The sequence below is a fragment of the Bos javanicus genome, chromosome 18 (genome assembly GCF_032452875.1).
Source record: "Bos javanicus breed banteng chromosome 18, ARS-OSU_banteng_1.0, whole genome shotgun sequence".
In the NCBI taxonomy this organism is placed as follows: Eukaryota; Metazoa; Chordata; class Mammalia; order Artiodactyla; family Bovidae; genus Bos; species Bos javanicus.
Window position 1 is genome coordinate 60,157,003 of NC_083885.1, and position 25,423 is coordinate 60,182,425.

General features: G+C 41.5%; 2 protein-coding genes across 6 annotated transcripts in view; one reads left to right on the forward strand and one right to left on the reverse strand.

The window, feature by feature from the left end:
- ZNF320 (zinc finger protein 320) overlaps positions 1–9,880 on the reverse strand; it is a 53,240-nt gene extending 43,360 nt beyond the window's left edge. Inside the window, exons 1-3 of the mRNA XM_061385832.1 lie at positions 7,368–9,880; positions 3,968–4,057; positions 216–315 (exon numbers count right to left, since the gene is read on the reverse strand). The gene's annotated coding sequence lies outside the window, so the exon portion shown is untranslated. The remainder of the gene's footprint in view (positions 1–215; positions 316–3,967; positions 4,058–7,367) is intronic.
- Positions 9,881–14,943: 5,063 nt separating this feature from the next.
- The window catches only part of LOC133229665 (zinc finger protein OZF-like), a 64,239-nt gene continuing 53,759 nt past the window's right edge, over positions 14,944–25,423 (forward strand). The window contains exons 1-5 of one of the 5 annotated variants that reach the window (XM_061386278.1): positions 15,027–15,039; positions 16,984–17,060; positions 19,781–19,871; positions 20,173–20,299; positions 24,911–25,144. In XM_061386278.1, coding sequence (XP_061242262.1) covers positions 19,869–19,871; positions 20,173–20,299; positions 24,911–25,144 — 364 coding nt within the window. In that variant the 5' untranslated portion in view covers positions 15,027–15,039; positions 16,984–17,060; positions 19,781–19,868. Of the gene's footprint in view, positions 15,040–16,983; positions 17,061–19,780; positions 19,872–20,172; positions 20,300–24,910; positions 25,145–25,423 lie in introns of those variants that run through there. The other 4 variants (XM_061386277.1, XM_061386287.1, XM_061386283.1 and 1 more) reach the window with 4 other exon arrangements.

The following is a 25,423-nucleotide window of genomic DNA, read 5'->3' on the forward strand; positions in this document are numbered from 1 at the left end:
AGGAGCAAATTATATGTCTCTAATTATAATTTCTTATGGTTGTTCTAACAGATTATGATATCCTCCAATTAATACAGATTTTTCATCTTTGTGGACAATTAGAAAACACACAGAAATAAAATTCAAGAATAGGTTGTCTATGGAGAAGCATTAGATATTACATTCTAAACACTGAGTTGAGGACTTCCCTGGTGGTCCAGTGGCTAAGAATCTACCTGCCAATGCAGGGGACATGGATTCAATCCCTGGTCCAGGAAGATCCCACATGTCAAGGAGCAACGAAGCCCATTGAGCCTGTGCTCTAAAGCCCGTGCTCTGCAACAAGAGAAGCCACCATGATGAGAAGCTCAAGCACTGTAATTAGAGACCAGCCCCCATTCACCGCAACTAGAGAAAAGCACATGCACAGCAATGAAGACCCAGTGCAGCCAAAAATAAACAAACACTGAGTGCTACTCAGTATCTAGATGAGCTCCTGTATGAAGGCTGTCTTTAGACATGGTGAAGTCCACTGTAGTATTAGAGAAAAGTCAAAACCTTCAATTATGATAATAATAAGAATAGCAATGACTAAAAGTATTTGAACACTTCCAGGATTTGAACATAACTCTAAATAAGTACTTTACAAGCATGAACTTGTTATCAACATATTAGGTCATTAGGAAAAGACCTGTTCCCATTTTACAGAGGAGAATTCTGTGTTAGAGACACTCTGAGGCTCCAAGTCAAGAAGTTAAGAAATAACACAGCAAGCACCTGAACCTTTGAGGGTTGGGCTCTCGAACTGAAGCTAAAAAACCGAATAGCTTAGTTAAAGAGAATTAAAAGTACATTGATAGGGACTTCCCTGGTGGTCCAGTGGCTAAGATTCTGCTCTCCCAATGCAGGGGGCCTGGGTTCCATACCTGCTAGAGGACCTAGCACACACATGCTGCAACTAACACCCAGTGCAGCCAAATAAATCAATAAATATTTTTACAATTACACTGACAGAGGGCTCACTGAGAAAACTTGAAAGAAGTTCAAAAAGAGTGGCATGAAAGGTCATTATATATGTGGACCCACACAAACACACACATACGCATAAAATGTTAGTAATCTTCCCACTACTGAAACCATTAACATGATAGTGTAGGAAAAACTCAAGGCCAGGGAATATACTGAAGATATAATTTCAACTGTAAAAGATATATACTCTTGAAATCATGAGGAGTGATTGCAACTGGCCTCAAAAAACATTTTTTAAAGGATTAAAAGGGAGTCCTATGAACAAAAAACCCCACAAATTACATAATCTATAAGATATGAGTAATTTTGTAGAAACTTAAACCTAAGTTGGAAATATTAAGAAATAAAAAATTTGAACAGAATTATAACTAGAGATTCAAGTTGTAATCAAAAATCTCAAAAACTCAGGAAAAGGTATCTATACTGCATAATTCTACCAAACATTTACAAAAAAGATTACCACTACTCCTGCTAATTGGACAGCATCACTGACTCGATGGACATGAGCTTGAGTAAGCTCCAGGAGTTGGCGATGGACAGGAAAGCCTGGTGTGCTGCAGTCCATGGGGTCACAAAGAGTCAGACAAGACTGAACAACTGAACTAAACTGAATCCTGCTAAATATCTTGCACAGAGTTAGGAGAAAACACTGCCAAACTCAATCAATGTGGCCAGCATGATTTTGATACCCAACCCAGAGAATATCTGACATCATGACCAACTGGATTTTATTCCTATAAGGCAAGGATGACTCAAGGCACAAAAATCAATTAATATGATACACCAACTTAACAGAATAAAGCGAAAAAAAGCACACCATCATCTCAGCTGATGCAAAAAATTCCTGTGGCAAAATTCAACAATTTCCCCATATATAACACGTAAGAAAACAAAAACAGTAAACTACCTCAACATAATAAACCCTATACATGAAAGGAATACCCCTAACATCATACTCAAAGGTGAAAGAATGAAAGCTTTTATTCTCAAATCAAGAGGACAAAGATGTACACACTCCACACGACTGTTCAACAAACTACTGAATCTCCTAGCCAGAGCAATTAGACAAGAAAAAGAAATAAAAATTATCCCAAACTGAAAAATGATTAAAATTATCTTTTTTCCTAGAAAACAAGGTTTTAACTGTACAAACCATAAATGCTGGTGTTGTTTACTCACTCAGTCATGTCTGACTTTTTCTGACCCCATGGACTGTAGCCTGCCAGGATCCTCTGTCCAGGGATTTCCCAGGCAAGAACACTGGAGTGTGTTGCCACATCCTTCTCTAAGGGATCTGCCTAACCCAGGGATCAAACCTGTGTCTCCTGCATTGGCAAGTGGATTCCTGACCACTGACCCCAAGGGAAGCCCACAAACCTAAGTAGTCCACTTACGGAAAACAGAATCTAGGATTCCACTCTAGGATTCAGTGGAATCCCTATCAAAGTTCTCATGGCAATTTTGGCAGAAATAGAAAAATGCTAAAATACATAGAGAATCTCAAGCAAACTGTCAAAAGACTCTTGAAAAAGAAGAAAGATGGAGGTGTTCCTTTTCTATATTTCAAAACATAATATGAAGTAATCTAGGGGACTTCCCTGGCAATCCAGTGGTTAGGACTTTGCCTTCCAATGTAGGGGGTGCAGGTTTGATCCCTGGCCAAGGTGTTAAGATCCCATATGCCTCGAAGCCAAAAAACCAAAACATAAAACAGAAGCAATATTGTAACAAATTCAATAAAGACTTTAAAAATTGTCCACATCAAAAAATGAAAATAAAAAACAAACCAACAAAAAACCCACTAAGTAATCCAGACGGTAGGGTACTTGCTGCTGCTGCTGCTGCTAAGTTGCTTTAGTCGTATCCGACTCTGTGCGACCCCAGAGACGGCAGCCCACCAGGTTCCCCGTCCCTGGGATTCTCTAGGCAAGAACATTGAAATGGGTTGCCATTTCCTTCTCCAGTGCATGAAAGTGAAAAGTGAAAGTGAAGTCGCTCAGTCGCGTCTGACTCTTGGCGACGCCATGGACTGCAGCCTATCAGGCTCCTCCATCCATGGGATTTTCCAGGCAAGAGTACTGGAGTGGGGTGCCACTGCCTTCTCCAAGGGTACTTATATAAACATAAATATACAAACCAATGGAGCAAAAGTGAGTACTCAGAAATAATCCTTTGCATGTATGTAAAATGTACTAAGGAGGGTACTGAGACTACACAATGGAAAAAGGACAGTCCTAATAACAAATGGTGCTAAAAACTGAGTACCGACAACACAATAAAGCTGGAACTTAACCTGCATCAATCAGAGAAATTGCGATGTCAAAGGACACAATCAACAGAAAACCTCTAAGGACACGTCATATAAAGTGATACAAAGAATTTCCAACTCTCATGGATTTAGATTGATTTCATACTTTAAAATCAACGATGGAATAAAACAACCTCTATCACTCATGTCTGCTTCTCAAGTAACCATTCCATTCCCAATCATTAAGATTTTGAAGCCAGTGGCCCACTCATTTACCTACAAATATATTATAAAAATTAGAAAAAATTTCTCTTCACTTGTCTCTTTCAGAATTCAGCAGGCATTTGTGCGTATTAATACTCAACCTCTGTGTGTAACTTCTTTCATCCTGGTTGACAGAGGGCAGACAGGGCATCCACATGGGCCCTAAGCAATCCCTGCCACCCAACAGCACTGAGACCCTGTCTCCAACCCGTGGGTGAGAAACCCTGCCCAGGATGGCACCCAGGGGAGCCTCCTCACAAGGGCCAGGTCACCGGGTCATGGGGAGACGGGATCCAAGTGGAGACGACAGACCCTGAGGGAAAGCCCTGGGTAAGTGTGCATGTACAGGAGTCAGACAGGATAGTCCAGAGTCAGACACGATTATCGAGCCCAGAGAAGGGCATTTGAGAAAGGACAGACTAAGAATCACTGAGAATATGACCTTACCTGAGAAAGAGCCATGCCTGACTCCTTTTCTTTCCTCTTCCTCATCTTCTGTGTGTCTTCCTCAGGCAACATGAGACTTTAGAGGTCAATCTTAAAAGTTACAAACATGCTGTTTAAGGCTTAGAATGAACATTCCCCCCTCTCTGTGTCACAACCACAGAGGAGAAAGCTTACCATGTGGAACAGAGTCCTCGGCTGCCCACTGTGACAGGAGGGACTCACGACAGTCAACTCCCACACACAGTCCAACACAGTGTTTTTCCCCACACTTTCCGTAAGATCTCGCTCCCCTCCTGGTGAGGCCTCATGCATACAGCAGCAGTGGGCACCTCCGCTGACCCCCAAATCCCCTTCAGATCACACACCAGGCCTTGGTCCATCCCTATGCAGAGCAGAACTCCCTCAGCTTCAGTCCACAGACCCATATGTAACAGGACATATCCCCTACTGAAAACATTCTAAAATCTTGAATGTGGTTTTTTAGACGCCAGAAGGATAGAAGTTTACTTTCATATTTTCCTGTAAGTAAGAGGGCTTATTTATTTTGAATAAAGAGTGATTATTTAATTTCCAAAAAAAAAAGCCTGTAATCTTAATCTTAGCATTCATAAATTTCCTTCTGGTGCAAACAAACTTACAAGCAATACAATAACAGACAACATTCCAAGCCCTAATAACTGATGCCTGAGAGAAAAATACATGAGAAGACACCCAGGGGCCCACTAGATTCCAAGTCACACTACTTTCACATCCAGTGACACAAACCAAACACTGTCATCTCCAAAAATGACTACTGAAAGCGAGATGTCTCCAAAATGTACATGTCCCAGTGGGACATTTACTTATTTATTTAAAAAAAAAGAAAAAAGAATCAAGGACTTCCCTGGTGGTCCACTGGTTAAGAATCCACTTCCAATGCAGAGGACAGGGGTCTGATCCCTAGTCTAGGAGGACTCCACATCCCAAGGGGTAACTAAGCCCGTGCACCACAACTGCTGAGTCCACACGCCTAGAACCTGTGCTGGGCAACAAGAGAAACCTCTACAATCAGAAGCCCAGGCACTGCAACTAGAGAGTAGCACCCTCACCACAACTAGAGAATGCCTGTGCACAGCAAGGAAAAAATAAATAAATTTTAAATAAATAAAGTTCAGCAAGCCAAAAATAAATTTGAAAAAAATTTTAATAGTCAAAAAATAAAAAGTAACTCCATTATAAAAAAAGAATACTTTAAATAAATGTTCCACTAAAAAGGCACTATGTAGTGAAATCAGTCATTTCTTACCCCAGTGTCCTCTCCCCAGTCCCCTACCCCAGGGGTGACCCACAATTAAGTGAATCAAGACCCTGGCTGAATAAGGACTGCAAATGGAAGTCATCTTCTCATATAAATAAGTACAAAATGGCACAAACTTTGTAGACAGGAGTTTTGCAATTCTCATCCTCATTTGTATAATTTAAACAAATTTTAAATTTACTAAATTCCAAAGTCACATCAAGGTCTTGGCCATGATGCTGTGAAAGATTGAAGGTAGGAGGAGAAGGGGACGACAGAGGATGAAAGGGTTGGATGGCATCACTGACTCAACGGACATGAGTTTGAGCAAGCTCCAGGAGATGGCAAAGGACGGGGCAGCCTGGTGTGCTGCAGTCCATGGGGTCGCAAAGAGTCAGACAAGACTGAGCAACTGAACAACAACAAAAGTCACACATCAATATATCCTAACTTAATCATCCATATCCAAACAGTTTACCATCTATCTGGATCCAGTTTCCCCCTCTACCTGCACTATCATGTGTTACCATTTCATTCCCTTTATCTGCTACTGCTGCTAAGTCACTTCAGTTGTGTCCGACTCTGTGTGACCCCACAGACAGCAGCCCACCAGGCTTCCCCGTCCCTGAGATTCTTCTTTCTCTGTCCACCTCATTTTGCTTCACTCGGCTCTCCTGCTATTTCTCCCCTCTTCTCTACTTCCCTTACACCTGTCCTGCTCCACTTTGCAACTTGCTTCCCTTCTTGACCCTCCTTCTTCCCCCACCTCTGCTCCCCCTCTACCCTCTGGGTTACACCTCATCTATTGCAGTTAAATTTCCTTCCTCTTCACTCCCTGGCACCTTAGCTGGCGATGCTTCTTTCCTGCTCTCTCTCTACGTCTGCTCTTCTTGTCACCCTCTGTCCTCATTCCCTCCCAGCAGTAAGTTGCTCTGAAGGCCAAGTTTCCACCTTTTCTAACCACTGTGGGACTCTGTGCAAAGGGCAGCACCACTCATGCCCCCTGTCCTATGGCTGATCCGGCAGCCTCTCCCCACGTTTCCCATCTGGAGAGCGGCTTGTTAACTTACTTCTCTTATTTTATTCACCTGCTACTTTCAAGGCTAAATCTATTTCATTTTTTAAAAATCCCTTTGCATGTCCCTCAGCCATCCTCTATGCTCCATCTGGTATTCCTCATTCTTTTCTCCAGCTCAGTTTTTCTATTCCTTTCTCAGTCCCTCTGTCTCTGCTTCTCCTGATCCTCCCTTCATCCCTATATTTAGAAATACGGCAACTAATAAGAGGGGCTGAGAGGGCAAGGCTGGGCGAGGGGCAGGAACCCACCCCTGCAGACAAGTACTTTACAAGGGAGGTGGGAAACAGTAGAAGGTTTTAAGCAGGAAAATGTTGGGTAGGCAAAAAAGCCAAGGGCAGCTGACAGGGACAGAGTAAAGGTACAAAGTAGATGATTAAACAGTTAATCCCACTAGAGGACTGTCAATAGAAGAAATATGGGAGGCTCCTATAAGTTAATGATTACACAAGAAAGCAGGTTCGCTTAACCACAAAACCAACCAGGCTTGCTTAGCAATGAAATCATGCAATAGAAGCACAACACATGCCAACAAACAGTAAAACAATGGTGGCACGAAACTCACATCCTGCCCAGTGAGCTCAATAAGTTAGGACATGCTCTGTGCACACATAAAAAGCAGTAATTTGTGGATCTGGCTTTACCTTGTAGGAACAAGAAAACTCCCATGCTCAACCCGGAGGAGGAGCTGATGATGGAAGCATGATGTCTATTCAGAAAAGACAAGGAAGGTCTTCTCCGCCTCATCTTTCGATTATAAAACTGTAGCGCAGTAAATTCTCAGGGGGGCATCCCCTCTCCCGCGCCCTTGTAAGCCTCACAAGCATCCTCGTCTAATAAATCACTTCTTCCTATCTCTTTGTCTCTAGCTAATTTTTTTTTTTCTGCGCTGAGACATAAAAGAATGTGATACCGGAGCTCTTTGGAGCCCAGAAATGGGATCGAACAGTGTCACAGCGACTGGCTTCAGAGAAATTCACAAACCGAAAGAGAAATGATCAAGAGAGAGAGAAAGAATCCGCGACCAGTCCCGCTAGGTCTGAACTTACCCGGGTTGGGACGGCAGTGGGGAGTTTAGATCCGCAGTCACTCACAAGACCCTAAGGAGGAAGTAAGACAGGCCTCGCAGAGCGGTTCACTAGAAAGGAGACATTCACCCTTCCTTGTACAACCTTCACTCCTCGCCCTCCACTTCCAGGTCCTTTCAAAAAACGCCGGCGTGGGGTCAGAAGCAGGACTTCCGGGGTCGGCGGCTGGGCGGAGGGCTTCCGGCGACGGGCGGGGCGAGGAGAGCGCTCTGGTCTGCGTTCGCAAGAAAGAGGACGGGGCAGGGGGCGGTCCGGAATGTGCTTTTCAGTAAGCTGACAGAGCTTAGTAGAAGTTACTGCCTGTAGCAGTTTTAAGGTACAACAGCTTACAGCTCTGTGGGCCAGAAATAAGGTGCACAATAAATGTAACGTGCTTGAGGCATCCCCAAACCATACCGCCATCACCACGACTTTCCTCATCCCCGCCACCATGGAAAAATTGTCTTCCAAGAAACAGGTCCCTGGTGCCAAAAAGGTTGCTCTGTGCAACTGAATGAATCCATAGTGCTGTCACTTATGTGAGGGACTTACAGGTTACACTTCCATGTGTGTAAGTTTTGGAAATGACTTCTATGCCTGGACAATTCATTGACTCGATGTGTGTGTGTTAGTCACTGGGTCTTGTCGGACTCCGCGACCCCATGAACTATAATTCACAAGGCTCCTCTGTCCGTGGGATACTCCAGGCAAGAATACTGGAGAGGCTGGCCATTCCCTTCTTGAGGGGATCTCCTCCACCCAGGGATCTAACCCTGGTCTCCTGCATTACAGGCAGATTCTTTACCATCTGAGCTACGAGGAAAGCTTCATTGCCTTGACAGCTGGAGAATATGTAGACAAGAGTGCTACTGCTGTATTCACTATCCTATTTGCTTTAAGTAATCCAAAAGAACTGTCATCAGTCTGTTTCACTGAAGTGTTGCCTTACAAGAATTCAGAGGAGACATACATCATTCTGATTTTGCCTTTGTAAGGACACTTTTATGCCCATGGATTGGAGGCAGAGCTAGGAAACAAGTAATTAGGAATCTTTCCTCGTTTCAGAGAAATTTCAGCTTCACAATGATCATTTAACTCATTGGCCAAAGAACTTTTAGTGTCATCACATGGCCCTTTCCAGCTTAGCAAGGAGGTATCCGGTGCAATAGCAAACAACTCTTGTGGCATATGGATAAATGCCTCTGTGGAAGTAGGGATCTCATTTCAAGAAAAGTAAAGAGCATGCATATTGGTTACAGCACATTTTGTCTGACAACTCATGTCAGGCAACTCATGTCAGTGAGCTGGTGTGACATCACGAGCCCAGTGGCCTGTGTACCACAGTGTGGGCGGAGTATGCGACCAGGGGCTACCCTGGCACTCCTGGGTGTGTGATTGGGGAAGTAGGTGTGGGACACGACTGCACCCAGTTTTCTGTGTGCAGAAAAGGCTGTGTCCTGACAACGCACTCTTTGGAGCTGTTGGAGCTGAGAATAAACACACTAAACTGCCTTTGCCTGGGGGAAGGTGAGGGGAGATTATGGAGATATCAGCTGAGACTTTTTACTTGCATAATTTGCATACAATAAAATGCACTTTTATGAAGAGTACCATACAGTAGGATTTAGTATGTTTCCAATATTGTCCAACCACAATAATGTCATCATACATCAGTTCAGTTCAGTTGCTCAGTCATGTCAGACTCTTTGAGAACCCATGAACCACAGCTTGCCAGGCCTCCCCTTAAAAACAAAAACAAAACCCCTTTGTCTGTCAGCAGTTATTCTGCATTCTATCTGTAGCTACAAGCAAACATTACTTTCTGTCTCTATAGATATGGCTATTCTGGACATTTCATATAAATTAAGTCATATAATATGTGGCCTTGGACTTCCCTGGCTGTCTAGTAGTAAAGATTCTGGCTTCCACTGATAGGGAATGGGTTCCACCCTCGGTCTGGGAACTAAGATCCCAAAATGCTGCACTGTGTGGCCAGAAAAAAAAGTCTTATTTCTCCCTTCTTTTGCTTAACATAATGTTTTCATAGTGCCATCCATGCTGGAATTTTTATCAGTGCTTCATACGTTTCTATTGAGAAGTAACAACATTCCACAGTTGTGTTTACCTTGTCATCATTTGATGGAGTTTTGGGTTCTTTCCACATTTTGGCTATCATAAAAAATACTTCTATCAAAAATCTCTTACAAGATGTTTATGTGGGTAAATTGCTTCAAATGTCTTCGGGGTATTTGTAAAAGTGGAAATGCTGGGTGTGACACAGTGATGGGTAAGAATTGTGGATTTTGCTATTCAGATAAGCAATGAACTACTTCCATGCAAAGATATTTAGCAAAATTGGTCTCATGGTCTAGCCTTGATGCAGAAACTGAGAAATTAGGGGAGGACATACAGGTGCATTGGAGAAGGCAATGGCACCCCGCTCCGGTACTCTTGCCTGGGAAATCCCATGAGCGGAGGAGCCTGGTAGGCTGCAGTCCATGGGGTCAGTCGGACACGACAGAGCGACTTCACTTTCACTTTTCACTTTCATGCATTGGAGAAGGAAATGGCAGCCCATTTCAGTGTTCTTGCCTGGAGAATCCCAGGGACGGGGGAGCTTGGTGGGCTGCTGTCTACGGGGTTGCACAGAGTTGGACACGACTGAAGTGACTTAGCAGCAGTAGCAGTATACAGGTGCATGTTCAGTTCAGTTAAGTCACTCAGTTGTTTCCGACTCTTTGCGACTCCATGGACTGCAGGATGCCAGGCCCATCACCAACGCCTGGAGTTTACTCAAACTCACGTCCAGTGAGTTGGTGATGCCATCCAACCATCTCATCCTCTGTCGTCCCCTTCTCCTCCCGCCTTCAATCTTTCCCTGCATCAGGGTCTTTTCAAATGAGTCAGTTCTTCTCAACAGGTGGCCAAAAGTACTGGAGTTTCAGCTTCAGCATCAGACCTTTCAATGAATATTCAGGACTGATTTCCTTTAGGATGAACTGCCTGGATCTCCTTGCAGTCCAAGGGACTCTCAAGAGTCTTCTCCAACACCACAGCTCAAAAGCATCAGTTCTTCAGCATTCAGCTTTCTTTATAGTCCAACTCTCACATCCATACATGACCACTGGAAAAACATAGCTTTGATTAGATGGACTTTTGTTGGCAAAGTCATGTCTATGCTTTTTAATATGCTGTCTAGGTTGGTCATAACTTTTTTCCAAGGAGCAAGCATCTTAATTTCATGACAGCAGTCACCATCTGCAGTGATTTTGGAGGCCTCCAAAATAAAGTCTGTCACTGTTTCCACTGTTTCCCCATCTATTTGCCATGAAGTGATGGGACCGGATGCCATGATCTTAGTTTTCTGAATGTTGAGTTTTAGGCCAAATTTTTCACTCTCCTCTTTCATCAAGAGGGTCTTTAGTTCTTCACTTTCTGCCATAAGGGTGGTGTCATCTGCATATCTGAGATTATTGATATTTCTCCCGCCAATCTTGATTCCAGCTTGTGCTTCATCCAGTCCAGCATTTCTCATGATGTACTCTGCATATAAGTTAAGTAAGCAGGGTGACAATATACAGGCTTGATGTACTCCTTTCCAGATATGGAACCAGTCTGTTGTTCCACATCCAGTTCTAACTGTTGCTCTTGACCTGCATACAGATGTCTCAGGAGGCAGGTCAGGTGGTCTGGTATTCCCATCTATTGAAGAATTTTCTACAGTTTGTTGTGATCCACACAGACAAAGGCTTTGGCATAGTCAATAAAGCAGAAGTAGATGTTTTTCTGGAACTCTTTAGCTTTTTCAGTGATCCAACGGATGTTGGCAATTTGATCTCTGGTTCCTCTTTTTCTAAATCCAGCCTGAACATCTGGAAGTTCATGGTTCACATCCTGTTGAAGCCTGGCTTGGAGAATTTTGAGCATTACTTTGCTAGCGTGTGAGAGGAGTGGAATTCCACTTCAGTATTCTGGCCTGGAGAATTTCATGGACTTCTTATCAAAGACAGAGCAGAAAGGAAACAAATCTATAAGTTGAAAAGCCCTGAGGTACTAATTTTAGCTTCTCATTTGCATCATTGGGCAAAGTGGCCATGTGGCACATGGAATATCATACTTTCAAGATAAACATCAGAGAAAGTTGACAAATCTGTTCCTAACATCTTTTCCCATGACCTTTGTCTGTTCTTGAGGTAGAAATATGAAATTCAGAAATTCTCACTTCTTATTAAAATTATGGTGATCGTTTAAGACAACTAGCTTATATTTGGAAAAAAACGTGAGATTTTCGTTTCCATAAAAATTAGACAAAATCTGAAAATTAAAAGGGTTTTGCCTCTTAGCATTCACCCTTCTTAGTCATAGAAAAGTCATGTTGCTGCAAGAAATGTGAAGACTAAGTGCTCATGCTCACAGAGGTAGAAAGGACAGAGGATCCATCCCCCCACCACCCAGCATATTCTGGACTTCTTTTTAAGTGAGAATGATAAACCTACTTCATTTACTGAAGTCACTCAGTGTGTCCGGCTCTTTGTGACCCCATGGACTATAGCCTGCCAGGCTCCTCCATCCATGGGATTTTCCAGGCAAGAATACTGGAGTGGGTTGCCATTTCCTTCTCCAGGGGATCTTCCTGACCCAGGGATCAAACCCAAGCCTCCCGCACTGCAGGCAGACTCTTTACTGTCTCAGTCACCAGGGAAGTCCCTAAAAAATTAATACTGGAGTGGGTAGCCTTTCCCTTCTCCAGGGGACCTTCCCAACCCAGGCCTCCTGCATTGCAGGCAGATTCTTCACCAGCTAAGCCACCCGGGAAGCCCTGGTTTTATTTTTTGATAGGAGTATAATGGAGAAATGGAGCCTTTCAGAACCAGAACTTAAAAATTTGTGGCCTGCGAAAGCTTCATGAAAACATACCTTTGTTGATGAGTTAGATGTCGACCACACGTTGCCTAAAAATCACAATGTGTGAACAAAGTAAAGCAGGAGAATGTGTGACAAATGTTCAGAAAAATGGTTGAAATGTTACCAGAGTAAGGAATCAGCTGCCACAAATATTACATGTTTCGGATTTTGTTGTTGTTGTTGTTTTCATTTGGTCATGCCTGAAGGTATCTTACTTCCCTGACCAGGATCTGACCATCCAACCTACACCCTCTGCATTGTAAGTGTGGATTCTTATCTACTGGACCGCCTCAGAAGTCCCAGATATTATAGGTTTACTTGAGAATTTGATATCCTGACTTATGAGAACCGTCTTTGCACTGATAGAGTGCACTCATTTATTGTCACTCTAGAATGATTTCAACCATGGACGATCTATCAGGAAGCAAAATCAATGCACTGCCTTTATGTAGCTCATATTTTATATTGGTAGGTCGAAATAATTAAATGCGATAAGATGGTGGGACTTCCCTGTGGTGGTCCAGTGGTTAAGACTCTGCACTTCCAATGCAGGGGACATAGCTTCCATTCTTTTTTGGGGAACTAAGATTGCCACATGCCTCAGAGGGGTCAAAAATAAACATTAAAAATTGTCTTAGAAAAAATTAACTGAAAGAGTCATGAGCCAAAGGATGGCATGGCCTCTGAAACCCACGAAAGTAAACAAAACAAAACAAAACAATTCTTACCTGGGTAGTGCTTTAAATCGTTTTATAATTCTGGACTCCAGAATTCAAAAGAATAAATCCGTTTTATTTTCAAGCAGTCAGTTTGTGGTAATTTGTTACAACACCAATAGGAAATTTAATGAAATGGTGTATGTAGAAAATCAAAAGGATTTTGATACAAAATATTCAAGGGAAGGTATGATTTTCAAGATGTCAGAACACAAAAACAATATACAAAATGCATTGAAATTTTGTTGTTTAGTTGCTAATTTGCGTCCAGCTCTTTGCAACCCCATGGACTGTAGCCCCCCAGGCTCCTCTGTCCATGGGAGTGCTGAGGCAAGAATACTGGATTGGGTTGTAATTTCTTTTTCCAGGGGATTTTTCCCACCCAGGTATCAAACCCAAGTCTCTTACACCCACTGCATTATTAGGCATATTTTTTACCACTAGTGCCACCTGGGAAGCCCCCAAATGCTAATATCTCTATGTAAACATCATGTCAATTGATTGCCATTTTTTCTATAGATGAAACCTTCCACCTGTAGGGATGTGGGAAAATCTACTTTGTAAGTAGATGTTTAATGACATGTTGCCATCAAAATATTGAGGGTAGATATGAAGTTATCAGATGGTTGATAATCTAGTTTTGCTTTCTTTAGGGTTTATATTAAACAGAATATACTTTCCCAATAAATGCCCTCAGAAATACAGCAAAGTTAATATTCTTTAGATGAAAATAAATCCCCATGTTTTCTGAGTACTGTATATTTTACAGGCTCTGTTAACCAGATTTGATAGAACTCTCAGCAATAGAACACCAATATATAAAATACATTACGGCTTAAGAAGAAAAGGTAAATAATAATTGCTCTCAGAGTGAACATATAATGAACTTGATATTGCATTATATTTACTTATGATTGGCTTAATTATATTATGATATAAACAAGCTTTTCTCAAAAGCATTTGAGTGTGGAACACAATAACTATTTTACCAAATAAAGCAGTTCTCATCAAAAGAAAAAAAATTTCCCTTATTTCCATTTCTCTGTTTATCTTATCTATCTTAAATGATGGATGCTAGTTAAACATATTGTGGTAATCATTTCACAATATAGGGAAATCAGACTATTTTGCTGTATACCTTAAACTTATACAATCATGTATGTGATTGCATGAAGAGCTGTTTATATAGCTCTTATATGTCACTGTAGAGTTGGTTTTAAAGAGGGAAATAATTAAAACACATTAGCAAAAAGAGAAGCAATAAAATTTAAAACAATTTAAAAAGAATATTGCTCTTTTTAAAGCCATGGTTAATAATCTAAATTATCACTTCCCTTAGTACTCCAGTATCAGATCCCAGATCTTCTCCTTGTCTCTGGAACTAAACAGTGTTTAGTTTGGCCTCTGCAGTGAGAGATAGGAGTACAGAAGCTGTTCTGCATTATGAAATAGACCATACAATGTAGGGAAAGTTTTGTATTTCTCATTCTAGTGTGTAATAGAGAGACAAGTTCAGTTCTTGTTTCCTTAAACTGCTTAAATTAATTCTAACTGCACAAAATGCTCCCGCATCCAGCTACTGTCCTATGTCAACTACTCTGGGAGACCCACATTTCCAGAACCCTGAATTGTCTTTAAGGCCTCACTGGCAGGGCAGGAGAGCAGCTTGCTTGCAAAAACAATACCTTTTATTTAAACCGTTTTCAACTTGTTCAGAGGGAACAAGTTGAAAGTTATGTTACCTTTGGACATAACTGGCCCACAGAAATGCAAACTTTACCTTAAAATTGTTACTCTCTGAAACTTCAAATAAGCCGGTCAAGGAAGGGACCTTGAGACCCACCCTCTTTTCCACCACCCCTTTTTCCGCCCTCGGGTGGTCCAGGCTCAGACCAGGACTCCCCGCCCACCGCCCCGTCGCTAGCGCTCCGCCCAGGCCCCGCCCAGGAAGCACCGCCTCTTCGCCTCGCGCACGCGCAGTTCTCTGCAGACCCGGAAACGGAATGCTTGGGACGAAGGTCACTCTGCAGAGCGTAAGTTTCTCTTTTCTAGCTTATATCTGTGCTTTGCGGTTCTTTGACTCCATCTTCAGGGTTTTGGAGTCACTGCGGTCTTTAAATTCCCTCTCACGCCCCCACTTGCCATGTAAACCGAGACGTGTGTTAAGAGTTCGCAGGCCGTTTCCCTTTGGGTTTTCAATTTCTCTGGGGCCAGTACCGAAGCCCTTGGCTTTCCTGCTTTCGGTCCACGTAAACACTGCCTTTCGCCACATTTTCCTGCTTAAAACCCTTTACTATCTCTGCCTTCCGCCTCATGTAAAGTCAAGTCTTCGTCCTTGAGGTGGACTCGCGCCCCCCCCCCCCGCCCCCCAGCCTCGCCCTCTCGGCCCCTGGAGGCCGCGCCGGCCGCCCCGCTCCCGGAGAGGCCGCGTCCTTTCCCGGTGCCGGGATTCTGGAGAGTCAGCCCCGTCCTTCTGCTCGTCAAGGCCCCTCTCCTGGTCCGCCCTAACCCAGGGTAGAGGTGGTGACGTGGGCCATCCCTGTGACGCCCAGTGTTCTTCGGTCCAGAGTTCCAAACGGTCTTTTTCAGTCCGCGGGCGTCTTATTCAGTCGCCATCCTCGTAAATGCAGGGGCGAGGAGGATCAGGAGAAGCAGACCGAGAGAGCGACTGAGACAGAAAAATTGAGAAGGATAAAGATTGAGGGAGAACCAGTGGGAACAGACCGGGACTTGTAAATAGTAAAGTGAAAGTGATTACGCCTTGAAAGCAGAAAGTGAATAAAATCGAAAATTAAGTTAAAAATGCCAGATCTCCAGGAATTGGATAGTGACATAGGGAGAGGGGCTCTAGATCTACTGGTAGGAGGGTGGCAGCAATGATGAGGCCCTTCACACAGTTTGGGAGAGGATAAAAGGTGGAACCATAGCCTTCAGAGCATCATGGTGATTGGGAGAGGAGAGGAAAATTATTGACTGCAAGAGCGAAGGGAGAGAGAGCAGGAAGGAAGCATCACCACCTGGGGTGCCCGAGAGTGGGGAGGAAAGGAGTGTAACAGAGAAGGGGTGTAACTGAAGGGCACAGAGGAAGCAGAGAAGGGGGAAGAAAGAGGCAGAAATATCTATCTAGGGCAGTCAGAAAGGTTAGAGAGAAGGAGCATCAAGAGAGGGAATGATTTGCAGAGTGGAGTGAGACAGGTGTGAGAAAATAGGGGGCCAGGAACAGCAGAAAAGTAGAGGGGAACAAAAAGACAAAGATACAGAAATAGGGAGACAGGATAATAATATGTGGAAACACATGGTGTAGGTAGACACAATTGTCACACTAAGTGAAGTAAATCAGACAGACACACATGATATCACTTTATCAGTTCAGTTGCTCAGTTGTGTCTGACTCTTTGCGACCCCATGAATCACAGCACGCCAGGCCTCCCTAACCATCACCAGCTCCCGGAGTTCATTCATATGTGGAATCTAAAAAAAATGGTACAAATGAACTTATTTACAAAGCAGAACTAGATTCACAGACCCTGAAAACAAACTTGTGGTTCCCAAACATGGAAGGAGGAGGAGGGATAAATTAGAAGTTGGGAAGAACATACACACTACTATATATAGAATAATTAAACAAGACCTGCTGTATAGTGCAGGGAACTATATTCAATATCTTATAATAACCTCTGGTGGAAAATAATCTGAAAAAATATATATTTGGTGAAAAAAAGGATACCCTACACTATTTGATCTTCAAAGATCTATCAAGCACTGAAAAAAAATGTAGGAACTGACTTGTTGATCTCTCTGTGGGAGTTGACTGTTCTGAGTCCCTCCTGAGACAGTGTGCAGCAGAAGACTGTCTGTTCCACATGGTGGGGTCTTCCGTGTGTGTGTGTGTGTGTGTGTGTGTATGTATGTGTTTGGGGCATAGGAAGGGGGTGTGTTGATTTTAAGCATTTAACTGACTATTTTCACCTTTCAAGATTGACTTCCAAAGACTCAGACTGAGGAAGAAGCCTGGAAGAGCAAAGAAAAGGAGTCAGGAATGGCTATTTCTCAGGTAAGGTCATATTCTCAATTGATTCTCAGTCTGTCCTTCCTGAAATGCCCTTCTCTGGACTTGCTAATCGTGTCCGACTCTGAAGTGTCCTGTCTGACTCCTGTACATGCACACTCACCCGGGGCCTTCCCTCAGGGCCTGTCCTCTCCACTTAGATCCCGTCTCCCCATGACCCAGTGACCCGGCCCTTGTGAGGAGGCTCCCCTGGGCACTGTCCTGGGCAGGGCTTCTCACCCACGGGTTGGAGACAGGGTCTCAGTGCTGTTGGGCAGCAGGGATTGCTTAGGGCCCATCTGGATGCCCTGTCTGCTCTCCATCAACTAGGGTAAAGAAGCTGCACATGGAAGTCAGGTGTTAATATGCATTTTCGCCTGGTGCATTTTTTAAAACAGACTAATTATGGCAAATATGTTCTGGCTTTTTATACTGTATTAGAAGCTAATGCAGGTGGCTCAGTGGGTAAAGAATCTGCCTGCAATGCAGGAGATGCAGGCAGACGCAAGTTTAATCCCTGGGTCAGGAAGATCCCCTGGAGAAGGAAATGGCAACCCACTCCAGTATTCTTGGCTGGAGAATCCCATGGACAGAGGAGCCTGGCAGGCTACAGTCCATAGGGTTGCAAAGAGTCAGACACAACTGAAGTGACTGGGCAGAAGCTAAATGGGTATATTGATGATTTAAAAATCATGATGATTGGGAATGGAATGAAAAGTTCAGAGATATCAGTGATACAGAGTGTTTCATTCCTTTGATTTTAAACTATGAAATCAATCTCTGAAACATGGAGATTCTTAATCCATTTTCATTATCTCCATTCCTTGGAGGTTACCTTTTCACTGTGTTGATTGCCTCCTTTGACACATAGAAGTTTCTCATTTTTGATACAGGTGAGGTTCCAGCTTTATACTTTTATTGGTAGATACCCAGTTTCCCAGCACCATTTATTACTGAGACTGTCTTCCTTCTCTTCTATGGTCCTGGCACCACTGAAAATGCATTTTGCGTATATGCAAAATCAATTCTGAGCATTCTGTTCTCTTGCACTGCTTTATATATCTGTGTTTATGCCAGTACCACACCATCTTGATTACTTTGTAATACGTTTTGAAATCTATAAGGGTTCCTTCCTTTCTTCTTTGGCAATTTGGGATTCTTGGAGATTCCTTATGAATTTTAGTGTAATAACTTATATTTTCTACCAAAATTGCCATTTGACTTTTGATAGGGATTAGATTGAATCTATAAAACATTTTGGGTAATTTCATTTTAAGAATATTTAGTCTTTCAATCCAAGAGTATAGGATGTCAGTTTATTTGTATCTCCTTGTATAACTTTTAGCAATGTTTAATAGTTTTCAGTATACAAGTTTTTCACGTCTTTGTTGGATTTCTTATGAAGTGTTGTATCCTTATGGTGCTTTAGAAATAGGATTCTTTTTAAATTTTCTTTTGACATTGTTCACTGTGTATATGCTTCCCTGGTACCGTCGTCGGTAAAGAATCTTCCTGCAATGCAGGAGACCTGGATTTTATCCCTGGTTTGGGAAGATCCTCTGGAGAAGGAAATGGCAACCCACTCCAGTATTCTTGCCTGGGAAATCTCACGGACAGAGGAACCTGGTGGGCTATAGTTCATGGGGTCACAAGACTCAGACATAACTGAGGGACTGAACACATAGACATCTAAACCACCACTACCATTATGTATAGAAATTTACCTGATTTTTGCACATGGACTTTTGTATCCTGCAACTTTTCTAGAGTTATTTTTTGATGTAACAATTTCCTTGTGAAATCATTACTATTTTTACACATAAAAGTTGTCATCTACACAAAAAGAGATAATTTTACTTTTGCAGTTTGGATAAGTTTGATTTCTTTTTCTTGTCTAATTTCTCTGATAAGGCTTTCTGTACTTTGGTGGATAGTAGTTCAGAAGTGTGTATCCTTGCCTTCTTCCTGATCTGAAAAGAAAAGCCTTCCAGTGGAATGTTTAAATCTTTTTTTTTTTTAATTTTGACCAAGCCAAGCCACTTGTATGATTTTAGTTTCCCAACGAGAGATTGAATCCAGGGCCACAGCAGTGAAATCACTGAATCCTAACCACTGGACCATCAGGAACTCCTGTCTTTTCAAGTAATTGTGTGTTTACATGTGTGTGTGTGAGTACATGGAAGTACAAGTCCATGGTTTTGATAAAAACATCATATTTCAAACCTATCTTTACACTTGAAATTATATCTTAAATATAATCCTTGACCTCAAAAAAATTTTTTGGAGTATCATGTTAATGGTTTAAATAGCAATAAGATTATTAACATCTTATGTGTCTCTGTGTGAGCCCACGTATATGATGAACTTTTATGCTTTTCCATGTTGTTCACCATGAACTTCTTTCATATTTTCTCAGTGAAACCTCTGTCAGTGTGCCTTTAATACTGTTTTTTCTCTTATTCAACTGTTTGATTCTTTAGCTTCAAATCCAGAGGCTAACCCTCTGAGTTCTGATATTGCTGTTTAGTTTCATGACCTGAGTCGAGTGTCTCCAAGTGTGTCTGGCACAGTATTCTCCTCTGTAAGATGGGAAGAGATCATCTCTAATGAGCTGTTATGTTTATAGCAATTTCATACATGTAAAAAATTTATTAAGAATGAAATTTGGCATATAGGAAGTGTTCCAACACTTAGAGTCATTGCTCTTGTAATCGTCATAATTGCAGATTTTGACCTTTCTGTAAAGCCACTGTGGACTTTGTCATCTCTGAAGATCCCACTGGTGCTGTAGCTCATCCAGATATTGAATATCACATGGTACGTAAAACATAATAGGTAACATTTCTACATAGACCACCTGCTATTGAATTTTATTTCTAGGTTGTTTGTGTGTTGTCCAGAAAAAGTGAAAAACCTACATTGTATGGAGGATATCATAATCTGTATGAAAAGGGATAAGAAATTAAAATTACAGATGCATAATTTGTTCCAGATACCTTTACCTGGATCTGTCAGAATACATACTTCAATTAAACAGATCCTTACTCCTCTCTCCTCTTCTCATTTTGTGCAAAAATAACTCTGTTCATGGCCCTTTGATGAGATGTTTTTGTTTCAGGAACAGTTGACCTTCAAGGATGTTGCTGTAGAATTCTCTCAGGAGGAGTGGGAATGCCTGGACCCTGCTCAGAGGGCCTTTTACATGGATGTGATGGTGGAGACCCTCAGGAACCTGATCTCTGTAGGTGAGGATCACTTGGCTTCAGAAATTAGAATCAGTCCTTGGGTATCATTGCATTTCCCTTCTGTGCCCCTTGGGAGCCCCTGTTTTGCTTGATTGATCTGAAATCCCTGTTGATTCAGACATGAAAAATTTCATGATGTGGTATCATGAGTTTAAGCTTAGCTTTTCTGCAAATGTTTAATCCATTTCATGATACATCAGGCATTGTTCCAGAGCTTAAGTATTTATAAGGCTGAGGGCAAACTTTTAAAATATCAGATTCTCTTTTTTTCTGCCCCTGTGCTTTTGTTCCACTACTTCTTGGAAGAAAGCTCATTATCTGAATATTACACTGTTTCCTCTGCATTTAGTAGGAGGCAAGTGGTAGACCAACCTGTGATAGAGTTTTTCAGACCCACGTTCAGTGTCCTCACTCCTCACCTGAACAAAGAGCTAGAAGAGCCCTAGCTCTTCACATTTCATTCTTTTGAGAAGCAGAAATTTCTATTTCTGATCAGAATATTATTTCCATCTTGTAACAAGAGTAACAGCTCTAGCCTGTGAAGAGTGACATGAAAAGAGCAAACCACCAAGAGGATAGAAATGTATCAAAAGTCTGAACACAGGTTAGATCTCAGAAGGGCAGAGAGGAAGTGGCAGTTTTACTGGTCTTTGGGTAACTCTACCCACGTGGGAGATTTCTTTTCAGAAAACAAGTTTATTTATTGTGAATGCTGAGAGCACATTTTTCTTACTCCTGGGTTATCATTCTGTTCTTCAACATGTAGAATGTATTCTTTCACCCTCTGGTGCAGCCCCACCAGAAACAAAAGCAAAGTCTTCATCATGATCTACACCCTGCCATCTGGTCCCTGTGAACTAGTTGTTGGTTGACTTTGAGCACCGTGAAGAGGGTTGCTTTAAAAGGGTCTTTTACCCCCTTTCACTTCTCTCTCTGGACTCCATTTCATTGGATGCTCAGTTTTCAGTCTATATAAATAAGAGTTGATGCTTCCAGACTCACTCCCTGGGCTTTTCTCTCTTTCATCCCCATTTGTGTTCTTAAAAGATCTAATCAGAAGATGGGAAGGCATTGACCAAAATCAAAAGCACATGCTTTTTGATTCCATGTGGCACCTTCAGGGAGCTGTTGTCTCAAGCCCTCTCCCCTTGTTTAGATTTCGCAGCCATTTCTTCTGTTCTGATTTTTGCCACACACTTTAGGGATGTGTGAAACAGGGAGGTAGATTGGGTCTCGCTTAATTTTACATGGCAAAACTACAAAGACAGTGGACAAAGAGATCCTCTTTTTTTATTTCCTAGTTCCTCATGGGGGAAATATGTGTATCTTTCAAGCTATTGGTTTGGCATCTTGGGTTGAGTGCATGGTTTCATCTCTTCACCAAATTTTGTATTTTTTCCACTCTCTTATGGCTCTTCTATGGCTGTACCTAATCAGTATACTCTCCTGATTCCATATTCTTCTACCTTTACATGATTTTACCTTTTGAAACTTGAGGGATTTTGTGTGTATGTGTGATTAAATAATAAAGAAATAGATTAATTATTGTATTGGCTTTCATTAGGCTCTGGGAGACATATAAAAATAACTAGCACATTTTTGCCTTCAAGTAGAAAAGTTTATAATCTTGAGTGTGAAACTTGCTTTTGAAATAGATATTCCTAGAGTCTATAATTTTATCCAGTTTCATTACTATGATAATCCACTTGTAGTAGACAGCTCAGGATGGACTCTCTGTGGGGTGAATTTACTAACAGAAAGTTTTGATGGACAATGCTTTTCCTTAAGTGTTTTAATATTTTCCTGCTATGTACTAAGTCACCAGTTGAAGCTACTTAGTAGATTGGTCAGCATGTTGTAAGATAGGAGATAGAAAGTATCATGAGAGCCTCACTGATGAGTCTTTCCCCACTGTTTTTTTTTCTTTTCTTGGCTTTGAGGACTGTCATGAAAGCCCATCTCAAGGACATGGTGTCAATCTTGTTTCCAGATACTAATGACCATCCTCTATGAGCCAGAGGAAATGATGTAGGAGTGTATTCCAGGAAAACTATATTCACATTCTCCTCTTCCTGATATTGGACCCCTGGTTTGGAGGGTCTGATGTGGGGCTTCTGTGGGAGAAACTGTGTTATGTAATTATTCTCCAGTTTGTCTGTCACCCACACAAAGTATGAGATTTGATTGTGTCATGGGTCTGCCCCATCCGTCCTGTGTTGTTGGGGTTCTTTCTTTATGGCTTTAGTTGTAGCAGATATTTTCTGGTAGATTTTAGTCTTTGTCAGTGATGGTCATAATGCAGATTATTGTGATTTTGGTGCTTGGGAAAGAAAGTGAGATGATTGTGCTCATGAGAGGAAGTGAGCATAGGATACGTCTGCTCCGCCATCTTGGCTGCTCTCTGGTACAGTTATATTCACCTCGATATACAATCACCAGCTGTGCTCCCACATATGCATATACCTTGTGCTCCACTCATGCCATTTCTCATTCTGGACCTTTCTTCACATGGTACTTTTATGTGGGAAGACTTTCTTTTGCTCACATATTTAAATCATTATTTTCATCCCAGTTTCCCCAGCACTCCTTCACTCATCGCTCCACCTTCCACATCACTCAGTATAAAAATGGTCCCTCTTTTTCTGTTGTACGACTTTCTCATGACATGACCAAAATCACTATGTGCAGCTGTGAAGACTTAGAAAAACCATTTTCAGGAAGGGTGGCTAAATAACATTATTAGTTACATGGCTGACTTCTTTTGTGTCTCCCTTGGAATACTCTTTTTAAATTCCTGGTATTTGTTTTAATATTTTGTAATCTGTACTGCTGGGGTGAGCAGTCATCCTTTAGATTTAGTTCCGGTTCAAATCCTGTGTCTCTCAGTACTTTCTGTATCAGTTGTGGTCATGCATAGAAATCTGTGAGTCAAACCTGTGATTTGAAAACTTGTGTTGATTTACCTCATGCCTTTTAAACCTTTAAAAACAAGCCTTTTGAAACAAATTAGTGTTCTTTGATGGCTTAGACTCTTGCATGTTTTATAATCATGATTGAAAAGTTGCTTTTAAAAACAATTATGTATTTACTTTTGGCTGTGCTGACTGTTCATTGCTTCCTGTGCTTTTCTCTAGTTGTGGAGGGCAGGGGCCACTCTAGCTGCTGTGTGCGGCCTCCTCATGTTGCGGCTTCTCTTGTTGTGAAGCAGGGCTCTAAGGTGTGCAAGCTTTGGTAGTTGCAGCTTCCAGGCTCTAGAGCACAGATTCAATAGTTGTGGCACACAGACTAGTTGCTCTGAGGAGTGTGGAATCTTCCTGGATCAGGGGTGAAACCCACATCTCCTGCATTGGCAGGCGGATTGTTCACCACTGAGCCACCACGGAAGCCTGAAAAGTTACTTTTTATAAATAGTTATATTAATATTCTGTCATGTTTATTATAATACTGTTTTGCATCACATCTTGTATGCTTTTCATCTCCAATTTGTGCTAATCAACATTGTGTCTGACCCTAGTTGATAAATTTACAAATTGCTGTTTATTACATATCTTTTTAGAGCCAATGAACTGGAGAATTTTAAGTGTTCAGTGAAGGCTGGGAATGACTTTATTTATTTGCTGTTAGATTACATAACTCTAGAATATTTTATTGGTTAACTCTTAATTGTAATTAATATATGATGGTTTTTCAGCTTTTATTATAGAGTACAACTGACATGTACCATTTGTTAATGTTGTAAAATGCATATTCTTTATGGGTACATAGCTCTATAGCAGATATTCAGAAAAATTTTTTGTGCAAAATTGTGTTAACAAATTCTTCCATTTTTGTATGCTGTATTTTGTAATTCCATACTACCAGTTAGTTATTCATTAGATAAGTTTGTTTTGGATTATGTACATTACAGTGGATTGTGTCGTCTTTAGCATTTATTTGTATGACATAGAATACAGAATATATGTACAGTATAATATCTTTTGTCTTCTTAATAGCGAGACCACAGTATATGTATTGTTAATTGGTATATGCTTTGGTGTCATAGTGACAAAATATTCTTTCTTTGAGAGTTAACCTACATTTGTCTAGTGTGAATGTTTTTGTCACAGGGTGTTAGAACTCAGCTGTCATTATTGTTATTGTTCTGTCTCTAAGTTGTGCTCTGACTCTTTGCAACCCTATGGACTGCAGCATGCCAGGCCTTCCTGTCCCTCAGTATCTCTTGGAGTTTGCCCAAGTTCATGTCCATTGAATCGGTGATGGTATCCAACCATGTCATACTCTCACCTTACATATAATCACTCTTTCTTTAGTAAAGAGTCCTATTCCTTTAGTGTTCCTAAAATTTTTAAGGTCATGATTCGGAAGTTTCATAACCTTATTGGGCATAAGTAGTACTTTTGGTTTGTTTTATTTTATTTTGACCATGCTGTGCAACATCTTAGTTCCCTGACTGGGGATCGAACCCATCACCCTTGCAGTGGGAGCACAGAGCCCTAACCACTGGACTGCCAGGCAGTTCCCTACCTTTGGTTTAATGTCATATATTCAACATTACACTTTATTCATGAGTTGTACTGAGTAAAACACCTTATGGTTCTTTGTATCTTGTAGATATCTCTCATATACATGTGGTCAAGAAATTACAACCAATAGCAAGTAGTGATAGAGGAGATGCATTCCAAACAGTGACATTGGAAAGAAAAGAAAGCCCTGAAATGAAATATTTTTGCTTCACGGAAATCCAGGAAGATGACTTTGGGTGTCAGTGGAAGAATGATGAAAGAAATTACAAAGGAATGCCTGTAATATATAAGGAAAATGTAACTCACAGAAGAGATAGACAAGGTAGGTGGAATGCAGGAAAGAAGCCAATTAAAAATAGACTTGTGTTAAGCTTTCAGGATGAACTGCATATATTTAAAAAAAATATTTACAAATGTCACGAGTGTGGTAAATTCTTTAATTATGGCTCCTCCCTCAGTAGACACCTGCTAATCCATACAGGAGAGAAATTATATGAGTGTGGTGTATGTGGCAATGTTTTTCGTCTAAAGTCACACCTTGTAAGTCATTGGACAACTCACACTCGTGCGAAAACTTACAAATGTGATGAGTGTGGTAAAA